General features: G+C 53.8%; 9 protein-coding genes and 1 non-coding gene across 10 annotated transcripts; 3 read left to right on the top strand and 7 right to left on the bottom strand.

Moving 5' to 3' along the window:
- Positions 1-823: 823 nt before the first annotated feature.
- On the bottom strand, positions 824-3701 carry CLUP02_03690 (uncharacterized protein; the record flags this gene model as incomplete). Its single annotated transcript, XM_049282708.1, has 13 exons — positions 824-1294; positions 1368-1439; positions 1518-1704; positions 1774-2010; positions 2070-2365; positions 2422-2561; positions 2692-2744; positions 2819-2873; positions 2970-3132; positions 3197-3235; positions 3358-3388; positions 3437-3502; positions 3556-3701. 13 exons carry the CDS (start codon positions 3699-3701, stop codon positions 824-826), a joined length of 1956 nt encoding a protein of 651 aa, XP_049139851.1.
- Positions 3702-3736: 35 nt separating this feature from the next.
- Positions 3737-4164, bottom strand: CLUP02_03689 (uncharacterized protein; the record flags this gene model as incomplete). The annotated part of the gene is made up of 3 exons (XM_049282707.1): positions 3737-3843; positions 3899-3957; positions 4001-4164. The coding sequence occupies 3 exons, from the start codon at positions 4162-4164 to the stop codon at positions 3737-3739; spliced, it is 330 nt and encodes a 109-aa protein (XP_049139850.1).
- A 90-nt stretch (positions 4165-4254) lies between these two features.
- CLUP02_03688 (uncharacterized protein) lies at positions 4255-4998 on the top strand (the record flags this gene model as incomplete). The annotated part of the gene is made up of 5 exons (XM_049282706.1): positions 4255-4307; positions 4361-4547; positions 4604-4644; positions 4718-4772; positions 4882-4998. 5 exons carry the CDS (start codon positions 4255-4257, stop codon positions 4996-4998), a joined length of 453 nt encoding a protein of 150 aa, XP_049139849.1.
- A 51-nt stretch (positions 4999-5049) lies between these two features.
- On the bottom strand, positions 5050-5814 carry CLUP02_03687 (uncharacterized protein; the record flags this gene model as incomplete). Its single annotated transcript, XM_049282705.1, has 1 exon — positions 5050-5814. The coding sequence occupies one exon, from the start codon at positions 5812-5814 to the stop codon at positions 5050-5052; it is 765 nt and encodes a 254-aa protein (XP_049139848.1).
- Positions 5815-5922: 108 nt separating this feature from the next.
- CLUP02_03686 (uncharacterized protein) lies at positions 5923-7157 on the top strand (the record flags this gene model as incomplete). The annotated part of the gene is made up of 7 exons (XM_049282704.1): positions 5923-5998; positions 6080-6124; positions 6184-6224; positions 6291-6438; positions 6519-6650; positions 6755-6848; positions 7007-7157. 7 exons carry the CDS (start codon positions 5923-5925, stop codon positions 7155-7157), a joined length of 687 nt encoding a protein of 228 aa, XP_049139847.1.
- A 52-nt stretch (positions 7158-7209) lies between these two features.
- CLUP02_03685 (uncharacterized protein) lies at positions 7210-12158 on the top strand (the record flags this gene model as incomplete). Its single annotated transcript, XM_049282703.1, has 11 exons — positions 7210-7249; positions 7307-7385; positions 7457-9563; positions 9630-9772; positions 9886-9938; positions 9999-10006; positions 10056-10103; positions 10166-10215; positions 10257-10688; positions 10745-11270; positions 11319-12158. The coding sequence occupies 11 exons, from the start codon at positions 7210-7212 to the stop codon at positions 12156-12158; spliced, it is 4326 nt and encodes a 1441-aa protein (XP_049139846.1).
- A 155-nt stretch (positions 12159-12313) lies between these two features.
- CLUP02_03684 (uncharacterized protein) lies at positions 12314-13165 on the bottom strand (the record flags this gene model as incomplete). The annotated part of the gene is made up of 1 exon (XM_049282702.1): positions 12314-13165. The coding sequence occupies one exon, from the start codon at positions 13163-13165 to the stop codon at positions 12314-12316; it is 852 nt and encodes a 283-aa protein (XP_049139845.1).
- Positions 13166-16051: 2886 nt separating this feature from the next.
- On the bottom strand, positions 16052-17557 carry CLUP02_03683 (uncharacterized protein; the record flags this gene model as incomplete). The annotated part of the gene is made up of 5 exons (XM_049282701.1): positions 16052-16667; positions 16718-16775; positions 17059-17214; positions 17285-17303; positions 17540-17557. 5 exons carry the CDS (start codon positions 17555-17557, stop codon positions 16052-16054), a joined length of 867 nt encoding a protein of 288 aa, XP_049139844.1.
- Positions 17558-19689: 2132 nt separating this feature from the next.
- CLUP02_tRNA043 lies at positions 19690-19761 on the bottom strand. Its single transcript has one exon. It is a non-coding gene; the product is annotated as a tRNA-Thr (tRNA).
- Positions 19762-20541: 780 nt separating this feature from the next.
- Positions 20542-22440, bottom strand: CLUP02_03682 (WSC domain-containing protein; the record flags this gene model as incomplete). Its single annotated transcript, XM_049282700.1, has 2 exons — positions 20542-22160; positions 22215-22440. The coding sequence occupies 2 exons, from the start codon at positions 22438-22440 to the stop codon at positions 20542-20544; spliced, it is 1845 nt and encodes a 614-aa protein (XP_049139843.1).
- Between the last annotated feature and the right edge of the window lie 994 nt (positions 22441-23434).

Below are 23434 nucleotides of genomic sequence, written 5' to 3'. Positions count from 1 at the left end.
TCACTTTTCTTGTTCGGCCGTTGTGCCAATGGCGAGAACAGGAGCGGCAGGCATAAAGCAGCACAGATGCAGGTATGTGCTCCTGGGTCGATGCGTACATAGAGAAATGTCAGTTTACAGATAGGCTGATGGCTCGGCGACGGAGGCCGCGGCGGCTGCGGAGAAGGAGAGATTGCCTTCAGTCGCAGCTTGATTTAGCTAGCTGAGCTTGAGCTAAGCTAGCTTGACTAGCTGCAGCATGCAGAGCACACACGGCTGGAGATCGGAGAAAATGCGCGAAAGGTTGCGGCGAGTGGATGACGGTTTGTTCGTCTCTCCATATTTCGTCTGTCTGTCTATCCAGATATCTGTCTGGCTGCGTTCCGGAAGGGCTGCAGGGGATTCAGGAGCGGAGGGTTGCCGAGAGGAGGGAGCCTCGGGACCATGTGGATGAGGGGGTCAGACGAAGAAGTTCCAGTCGCAGCTCCAGTTCCAGTTCCAGTTGCAGTTTCCAGGCCAGTCCATTTGTTGGTATCCTGAGGCGATCCATCGAAGAAATGGAATCTTTTGGCTGTCTGCCTAGGATAGCGAGTGGGTTCAAATGTTTTGGACATGGTCGAGTGAGAGGAGTCAACCGCAGTTGCTGAGCAGCAGCAGTGACTGTGAGCACGAGCCGAACAGAGAGAGTGTCCAGGCGACAGGCATCGCGTCTCCAAAAAGGACGACACGTTACCGCACAGAAACCTTCTTGTGCCTAGGATTCATAAGAGAGAGAGAGAGAGAGAGACCAGACCACGCGGATATTACCAGACCAAAGACGCATTTTGAAAAGGGGGGGACGAGATCATAGGTAGGCGTGCCCGTAATCAACAATTAAGGAGGGTATATGAGTGCGCCATGATGGAGCTGGGACGTCGTCAACATCGTTGACATTGTTGGTCGGCAGACATCGTGGTGGTGATGGTGAGGGTGGTGGTAATGATGGTGAGGGCGAGGGTGGTGGTGCTGTTGCTGCCGTTGCTGGTGGTGGCACGGAGCAAGCACGTTTGAAGTTGACTTTGAGCTGCCCGGCGGCGCGATATGATTTGTCGCTGAGGTAAGCATCTGCAGGGGGCGGTCGAAGGGGGGTGTAGGAGGGGTGCTGCACTGCTGCAGCCTGCGGGTGTGTGGGTTGGTTGGTCTTGGCCTTGGTTTCTTCCTGTCCCGTTGTTCCGTTCCTGACGACAGTACGTACCCATTGGGCTCGTCCCCTCTCTCTGCCTCTCTGCCTCTCTGCTTCTTGTGCGTCGTGCCGCGTGCCTCGTGCCTCGTCAGACTCGATGATGGATGCACCAGTGTGTGGATGATTGTGTGTGTGTGTGTGTGTGTGGTGTTGTGCTGTAGCGTACGGTGCGGCGTGCCTTGCAGACTGCAGTGTTGGCACGTTTACCTGCGAATATCCGTGAGGTATTCTGCCCGTACTGAAGTTGTTCGTCCATAGCTCATACGTGCCTATTGCCTCAACCATCCATACTTTCTTGAGTCTGAAAGTTACGAACGGATGGATGATGCGGATTGTCATGATGGAAGTTCATCATTCTCTCATGTGATCCATCTCTGAAATCGACGGGCCAAACTTTGCGTCCTATTCGGTGCCGAACACTCTCAACGTTCTCCGGTCTCGATCCCGTCTTGTCCTCCGATATGCTCCCACTGGGCCTTCTAGGCCGCTTTTTCATCTTCAGACTTTTGGCCAGTCGTTGCCGTGTCTTTGATCTCGTCCGACTCTCGCCTCGTTCTCATCCTATAGCGTACCGTAGCGTAGCGTCCTCTCCATTCCGCGGATCATTGGCCATGTCCAGGCGTTGATAGTGACACATCGCAGTAGAAACAGAACCACGGTACGCCATACGGAAAAGTTGTTCGGCTTCTGATAGTGGGACACTACTATCTTGTACAGCGTGTCGGAATCCCACCCATCGCCGCTGACTCGTGGTCGTGACTCGCTGCATTTGGGTCCAGGCTACTGCAAGTCCACCGGGGACGCGGGGGCTGTGCCAGGGGTTGAGCAGGGGCAGAAGCTGTCTCAGATCTGTCGCAGAACGACACACCCTTGTCTCGCTTCAGCCCCTCGACTGGGTTGACCGTTGACCACAGTCCCTCTCTTTCCGAGTCTGTCACTGTTGCCCTCATCCCCGCCGGGACGGCCTGCCTCTCGCATCTTTTGCTTTCTCCGCGCCTTTCGTATGTCGATGGCCTGCCAGGCCTTCTCTCGATAATCTTGCCAGCTGCCAAAGGCAGTCGATCGTGTTGCCGTGAGGAACACAAACAAACGACGATATGCCGTCTCGTTTCGTGCAGTGTCCTGATGAGAGGGATGCCAGTTTGGAGGTGCTCGAGAATGATGCTATGCATCTTCGTGCAGCAATATCTTCCGCATCACCAGATAACTGTTCCTCCCACATAGATCCGTAGTGCCTTGAACTTTAGTGATCCGTCGCCTGTCACCCCGTCTAAGATCGATCTGCCTAGCATCTGGATGCCCGCCTCGTCCCATTTGCTTCCATACATGGCCAGCTGGCCCTGCGTCTGCCACGCCACGCCTACAGCAGCAGCAACTGTCAGCTGCTCTCCGGCTTCATTCTAAGCCCGTTCGCTTTCGTTTGCACCTATACTTCATTTGCGAAGGCCGTCAATCAGCTGTGACAAGCCCTGCTTGGTCCCAAATCAGACATGTGCGGCGCTGTCCGTGAGGTTCATCCCCATCTACTGTTGTTTCTTGAAAACTGTCTTCTTTGAGACTCTGCCAATACTTTAGCTTTGACGGAAATCAAATCAAGATGGCCTCGAATTCAAATACGCCGCACAGATGATGGCGTTTGGGCTCTTGTATGAGACGTGAGACTTGTCCAGAACTGGTCATTTCAGGACGAAACCCAGTGTGAGCTCGGCTCTAGTCGACTTGCTTCGACGTGACTTTCTGTTCTGCCTGTCGTGACTTGTCCGCTTACTCAACCAATCCTTCTGGGTGTCGCAACCTAAATCTGGTTTTCCCCTTTGACGTGTTTGCCTGCTGTATTCCGTAGAGACAACTCCGGTTTGGCTGTTGCGCCAAGAGGGTTCACCGGGGCTGGCGATCCAACACGTCTGACTACGGGACTGGTTGTTCCTCCTCTTTCCCTTCACATTCAACCCGGGTTGTCATTCATTGACGCGCCTGTTTGCGAGCCGCGCCCACCTCGCCGCCCGCAGCCTGTGATTCGCTCCATCGTCTGCTCTAGTGTGCGCACAAAGTTGCCCCTCTAAGCACCTATACTACCACGATGAGCTGATGTGGATCATGGCCAAAAAAGACTCAGGTTTGACAGCCATGGGTCAGGCTGAAAGCCGGCTGAACACCAGTGTAAACGGGAAAAGGAACTTCTTGCTCCTGTGACCAAGAATCAGTGAAGAAAAGACCAATCATTCAGCAACTTACGGCGACTTGGCGGCAATAACACGCGTCACGTTAATGCCTCTGGCCTTTGCTGCTCTATTCGTGTTGCTGGTGGAGAGTCGTTCATCCATATAATGGTCACCCGCTATAGCTCCCAAAACCATGGATGTCCTTGATAGAACCCATAATACCCTCGCCTAAGACGGTCGCCAGCTCCCGCCATCGCTATCCAGATTGCGGGCGCGACTTGACGCCCGGGGACCGCCATCCGGCACAGCTTGTACACGCGTAAAGTGGCACCCGCCATCCATCATTCGTCGCTAGGAAGAAGGCCGTGTGCTGTTAAAGCTTGTTGAGCGAATCCGTTGGCGACAGTCTGCCCGCCGTAAATATTGACGTGGCGCTAACGACGCACATCGCTTGTCCGTCAAAAACTCTGTCGTAAGGCTCTGTGTGTTGTACAGCGTTAGTGAAACTTAGCGTTGTCTTCCTCAGTCGGGCAACGGTCGCGGGTATCCATCTCGACCGTCGTACGCCGTAGAGCAGCATCTGGACAAACGACGCTCCCGTTAGATCAGACGTGCGAATCTGAGAGCAACCACATACGAGGCCGTCTTTGATAATTTTGTCTGTGCGAAGATGCAACGTCTCGCGCCGGTGGCCTCCAAGAGCCCCCAGTATCCGCCGTCAGCTTCTACCGAGCCTTCGATGAGTTGTTCTGTGGATCCTCCGGGCTGGCCGCCGACAAGGAGTGGCTGTCTTGCTTGCATAACAACCTCGGACGTTTTGGGAAATTACGCCAACTCTCCAGCCATGGCCGCTGTCTATAGCTCGGCTCTTATGGAGATCATAGACCAATGATGACGCGACTTTACCCCGCCATCGGTTGCTTGTCGACTGGACTCGATACTGGGTACCAGACATCAGGCGGATCATTGGGGGAGGCTGACAAGATCACATCTGCAGCCGCAAGGGGAAAAGGGGCGGCGAACAGGGTAGCGATGAACTCTTTCCAGTACGCTATGTTAGTCGGCGTTTTATCAGTCTTATCGATGTGTTTGATGTTTACCATAGCCAGAATGATTCCAGCTCTCTGACGGGACGGCTAGGAAATGACGGGCTGGACAAGGTAGGAGTTCCGGCCAACGTTAGTGTAAGTTTAGCACCAACAATGGCAACGACGGAAATAGAAGGTTGGAAGTGACATAGACCGTGTTGGCCTTCGGTCTTGGGCGCGCTGCTGCCACATTGTGACCCGGGTAAATCTCGATTACTCCAAAAGAAAGTAATTGCAACTATGGCAGGACCGCGAAAAGTGATCAGGGAGACAATGATGGAATCGCGAAGCCGAAAAAACCCTGCGCTAGTTAGTCGACTGGTGCGAGGTGTTAGGATGGATCAGCCTGGGAAATAGGTGAGTAAGGGTGAGGGGCCTAAAGAGCTAGGCGCCTGATGCCTACCGTTGGAGACTGACAACATATCGCCAGCTGTACCCGGCCAAGATGGCGCAGAACGCCGATGGCAAGGCTTCGAATCGATCCTCATTATATTCACAAAGGTGTCTATTCAAAGCTAGAGCTCAAAGTGATGGGCTTGGTATTTGATAGTGTGAAGTTGATTGATACGGTGACACGGAAAACTCATGACTGACTGTGCTAGTCTTTGTTGATTCTTCGCCAGACTTCTTGCTCGGCCGCAGCCAAACTGCCACCAGCAGCTTGTGCCCATTTCTTCGCAGTGTCCCATACTCCTTCTTCCGGCTGACTTTGATAGCCTTTCTCTGCCGATGATGCTACCGCAGCATGGTGAGCAGCTCTTTGATGGCTACTGAATTCAGACGCACTAACGTCTTGCTGATATCCTGGAGGGTGTTCAAGGCTGAGTGGAGGATCGCCTCCCAGTGGGACAGGTCGCGGCCCAGTCATCTGAGGTCCATTGGTAGTAGACGTGGAAGATCCTCGCAACGCCGCGTGTGACATGGTTGGAGGAGGGATACCCATTTGTGGAGGGTAAGAAACGGTGGCCGTAGTGGCGGGTGTTGGGGCTGGAGGCTGGTAGGTCTGGCCTGCCTTCGGCGGAGGAGGCAGAGTCGACGTACCCGCTACCGGCACGGGGGCAGCACCTGGTTGGGGCGGCGGAGGACTGACATCATTCGTCTTCTGAGTGGGAGTTGGGCGCGGAGCAGGATATGCTTGTGCGGAAGCTGTCTGGACAGGGAGAGACGGGGCGGCACCAGGCTGTGCCGGCGGGTATGGCTGCTGGCCGGTGGATGATGGTGCGGGTGCGCCGACTTGACTTTGCGATAATTCGGCGACGTTATTAGAATGGTCCTTGGCTTGTGGTTCCTCGGTTTGCGGAGTGGCTCCCGATGCCTTGGAAGCGTTGATCGGAGTGTCCTTGAAGATGGGAATGGCAGGCATGGTTGATGATGATGCTCTTGGCCTAGGTATGAGAGGGGGGACTAAGCCGTGGGGTTTGGGCGGCTGCGAACAGTGAACTGTCTAGGCTGTTGGAGGGTTTTAGCTGAGATGGGCGAGATCGCGAGCGTTCTCAGTGAGATGTGTCTGAAGTCGGCTCGGAGTCATGAAGCAAACGTGGCACAATGTGTGGTTTCCCATCTGGCAGGCGAAACCTTACGTGACGACGTCATTGCTTGATGGTCGGGGCGATGTCAGGTGACTCAAGGTGAGGTGCCTACCACTTTGGTAGTCAAATGCCTGGACCTGGAAGGTGAGCACGTCAGGTACCAACGGCTTAAGGTACCTTGAACTCATTGCTGCCTTGGAAAGAGGAAGGGCGCGTCGCTTTGAGAGGAGACAAAGTCATCATCGTACCCATGTGAACAAAGAGGAAAGTGAACAATAGCCCACTAGGCGCCATACACTAAAGTCGATAGAGGAAACTGCTGAAAGTCGCAGAACCTGACGCAGCATCGCTTACCAAAATTCACATCCTGGCAATGGAATGCAGTTGCAACGCGAAAACCTTCAATGGTAAGTTGAATGGCTCTCGCCAAGGCTTCCACGAGATGCTGGTATCGAATTGTGTTGTTTGAAATCTTGATTCGGCGGAAGTCGTGTCAAGTTCATCCACTCAGTGATCGCTCATGCAAAACAAGCAACAGTTGAGCTGCAAAGCATCAAGCAACCAAACATCCAAGGCCGAGTCCGAGCAACCCAGCTCATGACCAATGGTTTGCTGCTTCTGGAGCCGCAAAATGGTCTGCCACCGCGTGGTGCTTGGACCGCCCTGAGTCGTGAATCTAAGCTTCTTTGGACGAGAGAAAGGAATCGTATCGTTGAGGACCTGACTTGACCTTAACTGTGCCCAACTGTGCGCTCAATGCAACGATCCCACAAGGATCGCCTGGTGGACATCGTGCCAATGTGGTCAACAGAGCAGCTTCCACCAGACACACTTTGTGCCGCGCCAAGAAAAGTGTTTATGTCGTAGGGTAGAGTCGAGACGTGACATGCGACGTGTCGACGGTGTTCCTTTGGGCATACACTGCGCGGAGAAGGCAGGACCTGGCGATATTGAGATTATTACATAATAGAATTGGCTCGGATTATTATACTCCCGCCCCTACCTGCTGAGCCACGGGCCTCCAAGTTCCTCCACTAGAGACAATGACACCAGCCACACCTTTCTGCACGGGCCAGCAGGCTGCCAGTCGCGATGGTTGGCTGCATGTAGGAGGCTGAGAGCTATCCGAACCTTGAGGCTGGCGATTCTCACTGCCTTTCCGCTCGGAAACCCATAACACCAACGCCAGCTCGCTCTCTGGCTCCAATTCCGAGCAGTAAGCCGACAGTATGGTAGGCAAAGTCAGCGAGAGGGTTCTCCTTCGGGAGGGTAAGTGGAAATGGAGTCCTTCACCCTTTAGAGCGGCAAGCTGACCGTGTACCATAGGCCTGGAGAGAACCGACAATGGAATGAAGCAGACCAGCTGGCCAGACGTCACACCGATCAATCAGAAGAACTACTACACGTATGTTTTCGAAAACAGACTACCTTGCGTTATCTCCATTGCGGCGATGCTGACAATTCCTCGTCCAACAGGGATTATATGAAGCGCGATGATCAGATTCTCGCTTTGCGACTTCAAGGCGACGCCACCCGCGACAGGATCGTTCAAGCTGCTAAGGACAGAGATCGTGCTCTTGCGCAAAGTGGGCGCGCCGAGGTCCCTCTCGTTATACCCGAACTTCAGCCTGACGAAGCACCTGCCGATGCCAATGCCGGCCTCGATCCTTCCAAAGTTATCGTCATTCACCCTGGCAGTCAAAACCTCCGAATTGGGTTCGCCAGCGACGCACTTCCAAAGTCCATCCCAATGACACTTGCGACAAAGTTCCCTCAGACCGAGGCGGAAATGCACGAAGCGCTCCCCCGGCGCCAATTCGAAGCAAAGACACAAGACCAACAATACGGCGAGGAGTGGTCAAAGAAGTACACCAAAATGTGCAGCGATCTCAAGTTGGAGATGCGCGCAAACAAGCGCAAAGTTCTACCCAACTCCAAGGAACTTGTCTTGAACTATAACCGCCGGACTGAGCCCGAAATTATTCAAACACACAACGACCCTTTACAAATCGACTGGACCGATGTCAACAATCTCGACGACCCCAAATCATCCGCGTCTTGTTTCATCGGGCATCAAGCGCAAAGAGTGCCAGACGATTCTCAACCTAAATTCAAGCTCTGGTGGCCCATTCAGCATGGATACATGAACGAGGATGAGTACCTGAACGCTGAACACATGTTTGACGATCTAGAAACCCTCCTCGACAAGGCAATCAGGCAGGAGCTTGGCCTGACCAAGAACAGCACCTGGAGACAGTACAGCTGCGTCTTCGTCATCCCAGATCTCTACGACAAGAAGTACGTGGAGCAGGTGCTTCGATCTTGCATGACATGGTTCGAGTTCAACCGGGTATGTTTCATTCAGGAAGGCATGGCTGCTACGTTCGGTGCAGGCTACACTCAGGCCTGCGTCGTTGATGTGGGAGCGCAAAAGACATCGATCACCTGCGTTGAAGATGGCCTTTGCGTTGAAGACTCTCGCATCAACTTGAAGTACGGCGGTTACGATGTGACGGAGACTTTTGTCAAGATGCTCCTCTACGACAACTTCCCCTATCAAGACATCAATCTTAGGAGGCGACATGACTTTCTCCTGGCTGAGGAGCTCAAGATGAAGCACTGCACGATGGCACAAGCGGACATCTCTGTCCAGTTATATCAGTTCCATCTGCGAGCTCCAAACCAACCGACCCACAAGTACCAATTCAAGACGTATGACGAGGTCATTCTGGCTCCCATGGGCTTCTATGATCCGGCCATCTTCGACAATAGCACCAAGATAAGAGGCCGGGGGAAGTTGCTTGACCGATCATACAATGCATACGACGTGGATATCCCCGACGATCCGACATCAGCAGCCCAGTTTGGAATCTTGGCTCTCGTCAAGCCATCATTAAATTCTGCGCCTACCAATGGCTTTACCCAATCGCAGAACGATGTATCGACGCCGGTCAAGGAAAGATTACAGCCGTTTGACTTCTTGAAGCGGGGCGAGAACGGCATCAACGGCACTCCATCTGGGTCCAATGCTCCATCGCCAGCGCCGGAGGGTGTCAGCACGCCTGTGCCAGCTCCTTTCGTGTTCGGCGGAAGCAAGGAGGGCGTTAACGGAGGAAGCCCCGCCCCCCCTGTGAGGAATGGCGGTACGCCGGGCCCGAACGGCACAGCTGTTCCACAGCTGCCCCCGGGCATGTTCGTTGACGCCTCTGCGCGCAGCGCCAAGGCCATAGCAGTTGAACGCGACGGCGTTCTGCCCACTGCACCGTTGGATCTTGCTATTCTGACCAGCATTTACAACGCAGCCAAGGGTGACGACAAGAAGCTGCGTGATTACCTGGGCAGTATCATGGTCATTGGAGGTGGTTCGAAGACGCCCCAATTCACAGTTGTGCTAGAGGAGAAGCTCAAGGCACGGCGACCTGATCTCTTCGATCGCATTTTGGTCAGTCGAAGTGCCAGGGATATGGACGAGCAGGTTGTGACCTGGAAGGGAGCTAGCGTTTTCGCCAAACTCCCGGCCAACGACTCTTGGGTCACGCCGTTCGAATTCGAACGACTGGGGGCTCGCGTGCTGCACCACAAGGTGCTCTGGTCATGGTAGATTGGAAGGACAACGGCAGAATATCTTAACGGAGGATGCGATCACGAGAAAGCAACGGAGTCGGGGAATGAACAATGGCACTCGGGAACTGGCATTTATGGAGGCAAAAGTCGTAAGGAACGTCTAGCAGCCAATGGCGTTTGGTGTCAAAACGAAAGACTACTTTCCGGAGTTGAACTTTTTGAGGTATTGTGAGAAAACGTATCGAAGTATCCGTAAATCCGAGGCGATTGCCAAACACTGTCAAATTCTGGAGCTGAGGGAGCTTCGTAAACCTAAACGTAACATGCACTTTACTGACCAGAATTGTCGACGTCGGCGGCCACGGAGTCCGCACTGTAGCGGGTGTCCGGACGGGTGTGTACCGGTCATAATGAGGCGGTCATTGCAAGGTCGTCGTTCTGGACTGTCATTAAGTGGCTTATGTAAGGCGGCTCGACCGGAGTTTAGAGCAGGGAGCTCAGGTCAATTCAGGTGTATGATGCTCACCCGACGTCCCGCACCGGCACTCACTACCAGCAGGTGCGCAGCTACCCACCCACTTCTTACCTTAATTCACGTTTCTCCCTTGTGATCAACAACAGCAAACTCAACCGCCCGACGTTCCTAGCATCTCCTCCGCCCGCCGCGAGATGTAAGCTTGGAGCTGAACGGTGGTCTGCGGCAAATAACGAGAATCAACTCAATCGCCCGACCAAATACCACGGCACTCGACTTTTCCATCATGGCGGTTCTCTCCCGATATCTGCCCTTCTCCGAGGCAACTACTACGCTGCAAGCAGTGACATACCTTCTCGGCATATCTCTCTTTTCTATTTCCTTCCTCGTCTTCCTCAATAGCAGCATATCCTTCGTTATTACCGACCTAATTGGCGTCAAGGATGGCGTTGGCGACATTGTCGGCACTCTCGGCTTCGTAGACGAGCTCGTTGCCCTCGTCGCATGTCCGGTCTGGGGTCTCGTCTCGGATCGGCTCGGTGTGAGATGGGTGGCTGTCATCGGGTATGCCGTCATCGGCGCAGCATTGCTTCTTTTCGTTCAGGCGAAGAATGTCTACCCGCAGCTACTCCTGGCACGCATTTTCTTTGCCATTGGCGCCACAGCGTCGTAAGTGACAAACAGAAAGCGAGAGCAGGCAATATGTGCTAATATGCTTCCCTCAGCGCCACCATGGTAACGGCCATTCTGCCTTCATTGACGGACGATGGCGACAATTCAGACAGCTCCGCTGACGCTGCGAACAAACCGACGCATAATCCTCGCAACAGTGTGGCCATGTCTCTCGAATCCGACATGACTATCACCCCGGCGCGCTTCCATGGTTTCGGCGGAGACGGACAAACTGCGACAGCGAGTGAGAGAGAGGAGGCAAAGGCTGGAAGGCCTTCGTCATTGGCGGGCTACGTTGGGCTATTCACAGGATGCGGCGCGCTGGTCGCGCTCTCCCTGTTCCTCCCGCTTCCCGCCCGATTTGGTGAGATTGACGGCATCACACCTGCTACGGCTGTCGCCGACAGCTTCTATGTGGTGGGAATTGTGGCGTTTGTGATCTCGGTCTTCGTTTTCTTTGGGTTGAGAAATCTCAAGGGCGAGGAAGGCAAGGGCTGGAGTACTCTATTGGGTCTGAAGACGAACTCGGACTCGGAAGACGAGTCTGACGACAACAGGGCAGACCACCCAACCCGGCCGGTACGTTACCTCGTAAATGTTTCTGGAGAAATTGCTGACGTTTTACAGAAGGTGCTTCCATACTTCCGCCTCCTGCGCGACTCCGTAACTCTCGGTTTCACGGATTCTCAGATCGCTCTGGGATACCTGGGCGGCTTTGTGGCTCGCGCATCCACTGTTGCCATTTCGCTCTTCATCCCCCTTTACATCAACACCTACTATATCAGCAACGGCTTCTGCCAGGGCTCCCCGCATGACCCCTCGCCAGAGCTGAAGAAGGAGTGCCGGGCCGCCTATCTGCTTTCGTCAATCCTGACTGGCGTAGCTCAGCTGTTTGGTCTCTTTGCTGCGCCTGCGTTCGGATATTTCAACAGAAGACGCGGTCGTGTCAACTACCCCATTCTCCTTGCCACTGCCTTCGGTATCGTTGGCTACATTATTCTGCCACAGTTGCAGAGCCCGGAATACAAGAACGTCGACGGCCGAGGCGGCAGCCCTGCCATTTTCCTAACCGTGATCCTAATCGGCATCAGCCAGATCGGTGCCATTGTCTGCAGTCTCGGCTTCCTTGGCCGTGGCGTTCTGACTGCAGATATCCCCAAGTCTCAGGTCATCGACACGGTCGAAGACTCAGCAGAAACCATGGAGACTTCCCCAGAGTCTGCGCCTCTATTACAACACAACGCTAGCGTGGATGCCGTGTCGCGAGTGCGACTCAAGGGCTCCATCGCCGGCATGTACTCCTGGTTCGGAGGAGCAGCTATTTTGCTTCTTACCAAGCTAGGAGGCTACTTATTCGACGCGGTGTCCAATGGCGCCCCGTTTTACATGATGGCTTTCTTCAATGCCATCCTCTTCTTTACCAGTCTTGGCATTGATGCTGCTCGTTTTTACAGGGATAAGCAGTGATGGTATGACTTACGAAATACACGTATTATTACCTTGATGTATCATTATCATTTCTGTGAACTGTCTATTTATCTAAGAAACATACCTTTGCTATGCTGGTGTCTCCCATGAGCCCAGCTGTGTATCTAATCCTGATCTCGTGCAGATTGCCAATGTTACCTTCTGTCTGTATGAATCCTGATGTTCCGCTGTGCAGTACGCCTGTCCGAATCAAAGACTCCTGATCTGACTAAATCGCATTCGTCTCCAGTCGCTGTCCCCTCTACGATAATTCCGAGACCAGCGGCTTCGCCGGCCTCATCTTTTGCACGCTGCCGTTCCTCCAATTCGGCGGCCTTGATAGCCTTCCAATCGCTCATCCGGATCCACGGGCGAGAACGGCGTTTGCCCCGCTGGAGTCTGTTCCAACCCTCCTCTTCCTTCTTACGACGCTCTGATTCCGTCAGCTTCGGGGGCTTTGGCGCCACCATGCTGACGACGCAGAAGCAACAGAAACTGTATACCAGTCTCTTTGCGAGCGAGGGGGGAGGGAACCGGGTGTTGTAGCTCTCCCCGGAGCCGCTGCTCCAGAACCACTCGTCCACTCCGGCTGGTTTCTCGTGGCGGTACTCGTGATCTCCCGGAATCAGCGGCCTGTACACGAAGTCGGCTGGGGTTTCGTTCATGGGACCTATGCTGTCAGTTGGTCGTTGGCTGGTAGTAGTAGCAGCAGAACCGGACGACGATGATTCTGACTCTGGCTCTGGCTCTGGGTTCCAGTCTGGTTCGGTGAGTGCCACTGTCGTGCGGCCCTCGTCGCCGCACTCGGAGCAGACGGAATGTGACGGGGGTGGCGTGCGGCGTTTGAGCTTGTTAGTGGCGCGGCGGAGGCGGTGGGTGATGGCGGCGGACTTGCCGGGCTTTTTGCCTGCGTCATGGCGGGCTGGGATGCAGAGTGAGCATCGCTTGCTGACGGTCCAGGGACCTTTGGAATCGTCGCAGTTATGGATGTAAGGAGGCGCGTTCATTTCGAAGGGGTTTGATACCGTGGTATCAGCGGGGCCTGTATAAGTGAGTGTATCCGTCAGAGGTCAGTGAGCCCAGTATATGTTGAGGATGATGGACAAGTCCAGTTGTTTTTACAGTATCTAGGTTGGGGGTTCTCAAGTATTTTTATATATTCATCAATGCTCGCATGGGCCAGGAATTGTCTTCTATAACAAGCCCATCAAAGACGTTGAGGACAAATGCGTTCTTCAATGTTCGGTAATACAGTCATGGTATTACACACCCCTCTGTGTTGAACAGGAACGTTGGTAGGTCAAGTCCTTTGTCTAAGGAAATAGACGATGCTTTGTGGGTTCTCCATGACATTCGCGAGGGACTGTGGTTTGAGGTCTCGATATTCTTTCTCGGGATTGTGTGTTGAATGGCATGTCTCTTTATCGTATCCGTAACCATTTACGAGCTTGTATTAGAGCTCTATTCTGTTACAAGGTCTTCGCCACGTCGCATTGTAGATCGCGTACTTGGTAGCATCTTCTTTTCTCTCATACTCTATATTTGAGGAATACAAAACAGAGATAATGGAAGTTTGAAGAATGGCTGGTTCAGATACACTACAGTATTGCGTATCTCTTCTCCAACCTTCAAGGAAATAGTAGCTCAGATTTGCTTTTCAGCCAATGCGTGTCGTTGCTACCAATCTTGTGGGTCGACATTGGATCACGAGGAGCACATCAATAATTTGCGTCATGAAGTCCCGAAATCAACACCTCCAGTAGCCTCTTGAGTCTTTTTGCCAATACACAGACCTTGCGAACGTGATCGAGCCTAGGAATCGCCCGAGGAAAATCTGCCGTATTTCCAAGACCAGAGGTAAGGTGTTTTCAAAGACACGCGGATGCCTCACGGGGTTTAAACGATGTCACGAGTTATGCATGATGTCGCCGTTTCCTACGGTACTTGATACTCATAAGCCTAGCCTGTAGGTAGCCCCAAACGCTGCCTCAACTGTATATCGAATACCCACGCTTTCTCGGGGATGACTGCATGGCACTTGAGACCATAAGCACAGGCTACCTACAGAACTTATGGCCTTTTCTACTCATCTCTTTATGCTTTGCTTCGCGCCCTGGTGAGTACAGGCAAACGATTCCCTCGGCCCAGGGTTTCAGTGCAAGTTCAGGAACGGCTTTGCCATAATTGTCAGGAGCACCCATCCCCCCTCGCCGGTAGAGGGGACACCACACGACAACATCGACTCCTTAGTCAACCAAAGATTCTGCCATCAAGCTTGCCCGTGACTGCTAGTATCAGAGACCTCAAATATCCATATCCAGCACGATGGATGTTCAGGACGCGGAAGTGTTCATCCGGCATTGGTTCGAACTTCAAAGATTCCAAATTTCCGAGTTGGTCGTCTTCCAAAATGCAGGCTGCGGCTCTACTTCTTTGGTATACAGCGTGATTCCTGGGTTGTCATTTCTGTTCCTTCGTTACCCGCACCACTAATGAATGGTAGCATGTCGCCCTGGATCATCCTTTCGTCAGGTCTGAGTTGTCATTTTCGTGGCTTCATTTTCCGCACCACTAGGTAGCGAATAGTAGCTTGTCGCTCTGGGTTGTCTTTTCCCCAGGTCGCAGCGTATTCACTCTAGAACACACAGCCGCAAAGCAGTGAGATGTGGAGGGCTATACGTATGGGTTGATGCTGGCTGGTTTCTGAGTTTTGGGGATGGTTCTACGATGCCTACTCTTCACGCCGAATGTGAAGCCCAAACACCGACATCATCATCATGGCAAACAACAACCTGAAGGGTCTGAGAAACCTACTTTTCGCCCCGCCTCGGAAGCGCTATAAATAGGTTCATCAAATATTTGACATCATGTCCAGCCTTATCTGATAGTTGTACCTAGAGTAGCTGCTCCTCATATCTCTTGGCCATCTCCCCAAAAGGGAAAAAAAAGCAAAAAAACAAAAGCCTTAAACGTCGTCGACATCTCCGCGGCCTAATTGGCTATACGCGCAAAAACCCTCCCAGAATCCAGTATCATGGACAACCTACATCCTTTACAAAAGCCGCTCCTTTATCTGGCCGACTCTCCTCAAGCTTTCCCACGCTGTTGAATGATGAGGAACGTCTTCTCCAGGATCTACTTACAACTTACAACATGCTCTCCCGAGTTGAAGGCACTCGTAAGCACAGTAAGAGGCTGTCGCTGCCGTTGCCGGTTTCAACATCCGTTGGTACGAAGACAAGCGAGCTCTCGCGTGCACTAGTTGATTCGACGACCCTGAGCTTTCCCAAAAGATAGTGATCGACAAGTTGATGACCTCGCGTGGAGGTCAGGTGGGCTTACTTTCAGCCGAGCATGTGCTGTTCCATCAGCTCAGACGGGGAGCTACTAGGCCGACGTTGGTGGATGAAGCTACCCAATGTGATAACCATCTACAACCAAAGACAGACCGACTGATGATCATAAGAATGTCGTCATGGGAATGTGACAGACAGGCATAAGAGCTTCCTCGATACGTATTACCCTTTTACTGTCACAAACATAATGGATGATCGAAACATTTCAATAACCAGCCGTCAAATAACACACGATAGTGGATGGGACATTTTTACTCTCTTTAAAAAACCAATGCAAACGAGACCATTTTTGACTTTTTTGAACGATACCGTCCATGAGTACCTAGATAGAAAAAAGCCTTTCATTTATCGTGCAACGACCAGAAATCAGCCGGCCCAGTCCTCGGAAACCTTGACGCAACCAATCCTTTCTGCAAATTTTCCCCGAAAACTGGTCCTTCCCTTCCGTTCTCCATCGTTGACTAGAGCCGGATATGTGTCGGAGCACATTTGTCTCAACCTATATGTGGGCGAATATAGGCGACCTATGGTGGGCATTTATTTGCCGCCGAGGCTGGGGAACGCAGACTCGTCCTTAGTGTTGATCTGCGCGCCCTGGGGACGGCCGCCACGGGGGGCACCACCACGGGGGGCACCGCGGGCACCATCGCCGCGTACGCGACCGCCACGGTCACCACGGTCACCACCGCGGGCACCGCCACGGGGACCGCCACGGCCACCACGGGGGCCGCCGGCACCGCCGCGGGAAGAGCGCTCGGGCTCGACGTAACGCTGGTCGATATCCAAGAGCTGCTTGGTCTTGCGCTCACGCTCGCGCTTGGTCTTGCCACCGGTGCCGATCATGAAGTTCTCATCCTCATCGCGGGAGACCTCCTTGGCGGAAGCCCACTCCTTCTTGAGCTTGGTGCCCTCGTTGGCCTCGCGGACCTTGTTGTTGCCCTCGATGGCGAGCTTCTTCTCGGCAAGCTGGGCAAGGTACTCGGTGTAGGAGACCTGCTTCTCCTCGGGCTCCTCGGGCTCGAGGGGAGCGGCGGCCTCGGCCTCAGCGTCCTTAGCCTCAGCCTGGGCAATGGCCTCGCCGGCAACCTCGTCCTTGCGCTCAGCCTCACCCTCGGTGGCGCCCCAAGACTGGGCAGCCTGCTTCTCGGAGCCGCTGCGACGAGTAAGTACGTGGAGTGTTATGCGTGAATCGGTTCAAATTACCTGGCGAGACCCTTAGACTGGCGGTCATCACGCTCACGGGGGAAACGTCCACCACGGCCTGATTGTTTTTGTTAGTACGCGAATAGTTCCATCCTTTCTCCACGCATGCGACGTCGAAGCATGGGGACAGTGGGACATCACGAACCTCCACGGGCACGGGCACCGTAGCCGCCACGAGGGCCGCCTCTAGCAGGCTCGTCGGTGGTCTTGCCACGGTTGCGGTCGCTACCAGCACCGCGGTCACGGAAGGCTATGGGCGGGAGAAGTCGTGTCAGCGGGTCAAGGTCTAAAGCGGGGTCTGCATTCTCGAGGTCTGCAAATTGATGATGGAGCAGACTCACCAGCCTCGTTGCCAGAGGCGTTGTTGCGACGGGCACCACCGGCAGCGGGGGCACGGGAAGGGGCCTCGGGCTCGACGCCGCGCTTGGTTGAGCGCAGAGAGTTCTTCTCAACCGTCTTCACGGGCGCCTGAGGAGTGTCATCCTCGGCATCGTTGCCTGTTGTGGGAAGTTAGGGCATTGGCTCAGAGGTACGACTTGTCGGTTCGTTCATTCGGGAGACGCATACCGAGGAGCTCGAACAGGTTCTATACAGGTACGTTTGTTAGTTTTCATTGTCTTTGGAGCCCAAGGGCATGTATGGCAGGAGCGAAGCCAGAAAAAAAAGTCGAGCAAAACAACATCGAGAAGGAGGCCGCCAACAAGGGGAATGACGAGGCCGACGAGGTCGACGCACAAACACACAACAACTCCGTCGACAAACAACTCGCACCAAAATAAAACGCAAAACGACATCGAGAATAGAGACAGAGGTTCAGCTTACCTTGCTTGCGACCGACATCTTGTCGCCTGGATTGTGGTGTACAATAGCGACCTAGTCTAGGATGATGATTGGGGTAAGAGACAAGGTTAGAACACCATGACCTGGCGGTGGTGGTGATGCTCAATGGGGGGGTATGGGACCAATTGGTGCCGGTGCTCTGGTGATGTTACCGATGGGACCTGAGGTGAAGAAACTGCGCACGATGGGGCCACTGGGGTTCCGGGCGGGACAAATCACAGCACCACACACAGCGCAAGAGAGGGAAGCGACGGGAAAGCACAGAGCAAATTAGGTCAGGCAGAAAGGGCACGCTGTGCTCCCTTCACCCAATGGCAGCCCGGAAATGGCTTCAGCACGGGCATTGCACACGCTGGGAGCAGAGCGCTGAGCCCTGTAGAAGGGGGGGAAAGGGCACTGTCTTTCTTTCTTTTCCACCCAGCAAAGGGCAGTTTTGGTGTGAGATCATCGCTCTGCGTTCCCGGCTCGCTTAGCAATTCTTCCGACCTCCAATTTTGTGTGCCGTGCCTGCCAATTTCAGTGTGAACAACCTGCCGTGTTTAGGGTTCTAGACGCGCCGGCCTCTTTCCCCCCCCCCTCACTTTAGGTACCTTACCATGTACCCTCTTACCTCACTTTTTGCCCATCACGCCGCCCAAACCTTGGTTCACCTTGTTAGCTCCCGGTCTCGACGGCTTCGGCCAATCTGAGGTCCCGGTCTCCGGTGCCGAATGGTCTCCAGCATCATTCGACCCGTCCAAACTTCGCTCTAGCATAACACAGGTCTATGCTGCTTGCGCGAAAACCGAGAAAGTGAGGACCATTGTGAGAAAGAACAATCATGAAGGAGGGGCGGGATCCTCGGCACATCCTCTTCGTAAGGCAACCAATCGTCCCTTATCTTGTGCCAGCCGGCGCCCCCGGCTCCGAAACGGAAACCAAACCGAGCACCGAACTCTCTCATCCGTATTCGCTGCCGCTGTCGCTGTCGCTTGTCGCCGCTGCCGCTGCTGCCAACAGTTCAACCGACATCGCCTGCTCCCCCTCCATAAAAATCCCAAGAGAGCATGACAGTGTGCGGGGCAGGCTCGACATGGTCAACGAGGGGGCTCGGTGCCCCTCTCTGCCCTGACCTCCCAGCTCTTGAAACCCAGCTCTCGGTGTCGAGGCACGCACACGCACACCGTATTCACCCCGCCGCGAGATGCGAGCCAAGCCTCCTCGGTGGCTACCCGATGACGGCCAATACCATCTGAGCGCGAAGCTCCACAAAGCTGGGGAAGACGGCGAACTCAATCCCAATTAGGACTTTCGTCGACTCGAGCAACGCTACCATTCCGCAAGCTCGCAGCCGCCCATACCCGGGTCTTCGGTGTGCACCACATGTTCCTATGATGTTGTGAGATGTAGATGTGTCCCAAGCTTGCAGTGATGTCGTGTGGTGTTACTCGCTCGTAAGACGCAACCTGGCATACCACTCCGCCGTCGTGGTTTAGGACATGTAAAAACTTCCGGTCCAACATGACAGTATTCCTTTATACTGACGGTAACAACTGGGTATCTCCAAATCCTCCCTTGAAAAAATTGAGCACTTGATTGATCTTCATCCTTTCAAAAATTCAACTTGGAACTGAAATCGCGCCTCGCCCAATGTTCCTGAGAAACGTCAGGCCACCTGTCCCCGAACTATGAGAGAGAAAAAGAAACCCCCGACCCACGAGACATATTATGTTGTTTGAGGTATCACTGAAGCAACTCAGACAGATCATCTACGACAGCACCAACCCCAGCAGAAAATTCTCACTACCGAGACATGATCATAGAAAGAAACCTCGCGTGTCTTTGCCCTCATCCGCAGTTATGGTTGCGAGTCTTACAGCCAGCCATGGTCCTGCCCAGCAAGGTCCCCTGCCTGCCACCTAATCAACGTCTCGCCCCTCACATGACATCCAACTCAACTTCCCAGCAACCCCAATACTACCCTACCTCGATCACCTCCAAACTCAAAGACAAGAATACAAACCTTGAACCAAAAATATCGAACGGCATGCCCCCATCCCTTACAGATCCATAAACCAAACACAAAAGAAAATTGCCCGATATCAAAAAAAATCAAAAAGAACGAAAGGTGATAGTGAGCAGCTTTCGTGCAGTGCCAACACTGTGGATCGAACACAGGATCCCCGCATTACAAGTGCGATGCCTTACCACTTGGCCATGCTGGCGAGTTATGCGATGCATCGGCGAAGCCGCACGAGCCCTCATCAATCTCTCCTTCCTAGGGTAGGCAGTCCAGTGGGCGGATCGTGTCTGACCTCACCTCATTGTTCAAGCTTATACCGGGAAACAGTTTTCCTTATTTCCCAGTTCCCAGGTTTTCGATCCGCACTTATTGATTACTGCTTTCTCGAGTGCTGGATTTCAAATATTATAATCAAGACCACCTGGATTAAGTACTTTACCTCGGAAGTTCATTAGTATCCAATTTACCCCGGTTTTAGTATCACGCCACAAGCTCACTGGCTCCTATCTCAAGCGCAAGATTTAGTTCCTAGTCAACTTACCTTACCACGTGCTTACCTCGGTCAGAATAAGGGGGAGGCCTAGAAGAACCCAATGTGGTCTTCCTCAACGCCCAAAAATTTCACGGAAGTGACATAAGTCGGTATTCGTGGTAGTGAAGGGGAGCGTGGTCGGGATGATGATACGGCCTTTGGGGGACGGACTCCCATAGGATTACGGCGTAGCAAAGTGTCACAGCCCATTGTCTCTGTCACTGTCGTTTCCATCAAATTTCCAAAAGCATCATGAGCAAATATGAGTATGAACATGAGCCGAAGCCCGATTATATTGAGAAGACTAGCCATTAAATACCGATAAGGTTTCAACCATCTAAAGAGTGTAAAGTTGCCGCCAATGCCTTTTTAAAGTGGAAAAATCAAACTCCCCATCCTTCACATCTACTCGTGAGCATCATCCCCGAGAGAGCGAGCCAAGCAAGCTCTCTAGTAGCCAGTGCCGAAAGAACCGCACTTGCTGGCCGCATAGGAGTTGCGGTTCTCAGAAAGGCAGTCGGTGTATTGGACAGTGCACTTGTTAATGGCGACGCTGAAGTTGTCCGAGAAAAACCAGCGCTTGGCGAAGTCGGGAGCGCGAGCGTAGACGGCAGCATCGTCGCGACGGCCGCGGCGGTTGTTCCAGGTCTTGCAGCCCTGGGCGTAGGTGTTCTGGCAAGCGTTGTACTGCTCCTTGCAGGCATCCTGGCAGACGCTGGCGACGCTTCCGCGGCCAAAGGACTTGCAGAGCTTGGTGTCGGCCTGGAGGTAGAGCTTGAACTGGTTACCAGCCTTGAAGTCGACGGCAATGTCATTGCAGGTAACGATGGGGATCTCGATGCCACCGACAGGGTTGCCAGGGCCGTATCCGAACCACCAGCTGGAAGGCTGCTTGCAGACACCGGTAGGAGGAGGAGGGACGACGGTGACCGGGGTGGAGGTCGTGGTGGGCTTGGAGGGGCAAGGGAAGGTAGACACGGAAGTGGTACCGGGCTTGTAACCCTTGGGAGCCTTCTTGGCGAAGCAGTCCTTCTTGGAGCAGGATCCCTTGCCCTTGCAAGAGCTGGAGCAGTAGCTGCTGACATCGCTGCACCAGGCCTTGAAGTCCATGCAGCTGGCAGAGCCGGGCCATCCAGCGTTCTTCAGGCAGGCACTGACCTGAAGCTTGCAGCTGTTGTGGGCCTTGGTGCAGCTGTCATTGTCGTCAAAGTCGGGGAGGTTCTTGTTGCACCAGCTACCGCAGCCGTACTCGCAAGTGGCGGGAGTGACAATGGTGGTAGTGCAGACAGCGGGAGCAGTGGTGGTCGCAATGGTAGTGGGAGGCTTAGACGTGGTGACGGGAGGCTGAGAAGTGGTAACAGGAGCAGTGGTGGTGGAGGGAGGAGCCTGGGTAGAGATGGTGGTCGAGGTGGTGGAGGTAGTGGAGGGAGGAGCCTGAGTAGAGACGGTGGTCGAGGTGGTGGAGGTAGTGGGAGGAATGCTGATGGATGGGATAGTGGCCGAAGTGCTGATGGAGATGGTGGATGAAGACGAGACCGAGTTGACGGGAGGGACGTATCCGCAGGGCTCAAGAGACTTGAGCTTGCTGGCGACGTAGATCTCCATGACGGCAGAGCCACCGCAGTTCTTGGTGCTGTCGCCGTTGCAAGGCTTGTTGCACTTGTCCATGGTAGTGGCGGTGGTGTAGTTGCCCATCACGACACCGCAGTAGCACTCACCACCGTACTCAACACCGGCAAAGGCGTATCCCTCGCTGGCACAAGCGGCGAGACAGGTGGAGGGAGTCATGGTGGCAGAGTCAACAGAGTCCTGGCGCTCAGCAATGGTGCGGCCATGGTTGGTGTCGTCGGTGTAGCAGCCAATGGAGGTGTAGTCGTCGACGGTGGCACCGCCAGAGGGGAACGTGGGATCTTGCCAGACAGAGAAAGCCGAGGGACCACCGCAGGTCTCGGAGCTGTTGCCAGTGCACTTGTAGTTGCAAACAGACTCGTCGAGGGTAGGGCTGTTGATGGTAGCGCTGCAGTAGCAGACGCCGTAGTAGGTGAGACCGGCGTAGCGGTATCCATTACCTGTCATTGTGTTAGGCTTTCGTGTCAAATATCAAGCTGGTCAGGACGGCTTACCTTTGCAGGCATCGACACATGTCTCGATGGTCATGTTCTGCTGGTTGAGGCTGGAGCGAAAATCGAGGGCATTCTCGCCCTTGGTGCCCTTCTCCTGAAAACATCCCTGGTAGGTGAAGGGTTGGAACTCGTCGAGGCAAGGCGGCAGCTCGGTGGTGGTCGCGGTGACCTGGTTAAAGAGGGTGGCAGCTGCGAGAGCAGCCAGGGCCCGGATGATGGGAGCCATTATAAACGATGGTGTGTATTAGTTATTAGAAAGAATGTGATATATCTTTGCAAGAAACGAGTGTGCAAGAGCGAGCGAATGTCTTCCCAGATTGGGTTGTGAGTGATGAGCTGGAAGAAAGACGGGGATGAGAGGCATCGAGGCCCATCATATATAGTGAAATTTGATCATATCGGGCAGCTCAAGATTGATTGATAGACATCCCGGCCGGCAGAGTCACAATCAGGGGAACAAACTCAACGGGTGATGCGAGTAGCGGCCGATAGAGTGGTGTCAGGTTGGACGGGGGCAAAGCGCCACGACTAGAATTAGTGTGATATTTAGAGTAAAGCATGGAAGTTACCCAGCGTGAACGGTGCCTTGGCAGACATTGTTTGGAACTGTTGGTTTGCATACACGTCTTTCACGGAAGCCACGGTGACGGGGACGGTCACATCGAGCCCGTGATGCCAGGTCGTGAAAAGCTAGAATAGACTCGGCAAGGTGACAGAAGTGGGCGGCGCCTCGAGGGGAAGAGGGATACAAGTTTAGACAGCAACGTTGGGGGGCGGCGGTCGGTGTATCCTCACCTGCGCCAGTAGTCAGGTCTACGGACCCAAGTCAGCGAATGCCATGCTTCTTTGGGTCAAGAGGCAAGGGCCGAGATGCTCTGATGTTGGATTACCCGCCCAGTTGGGGCCGGACAGGTGCAAAAGGGCAAAGTCGAGGAGTCCGAGCAAAGGTAGCCCACGCCAGAAGTGGATTAGAGCTGAAAAGTGAAGGAAGAGACCAGACTCCTTTTGGATCGGCGGAAGTCGTCGGATGACGGTGGGAGGATTGGATTCATGGATACCATACCATATCTAAGGTAGGTCCTTAGGTGCAGTTTCCAGGGCTAAAACACACAAAGACTAAAAAGAGAGTCGCGAGGAAGGAAACAAAACAAAAACCGGGCAGCCCAGGCAAGAACCAGGGGGCCTCCCAATCGGGAAGGATGACGGCCCCATACCCAGGC

The sequence above is a fragment of the Colletotrichum lupini genome, chromosome 2, assembly GCF_023278565.1.
Source record: "Colletotrichum lupini chromosome 2, complete sequence".
NCBI classification, from domain to species: Eukaryota; Fungi; Ascomycota; class Sordariomycetes; order Glomerellales; family Glomerellaceae; genus Colletotrichum; species Colletotrichum lupini.
Note: the sequence above shows the minus strand (reverse complement) of the source record. Positions and strands in the feature narration are given on the sequence as shown.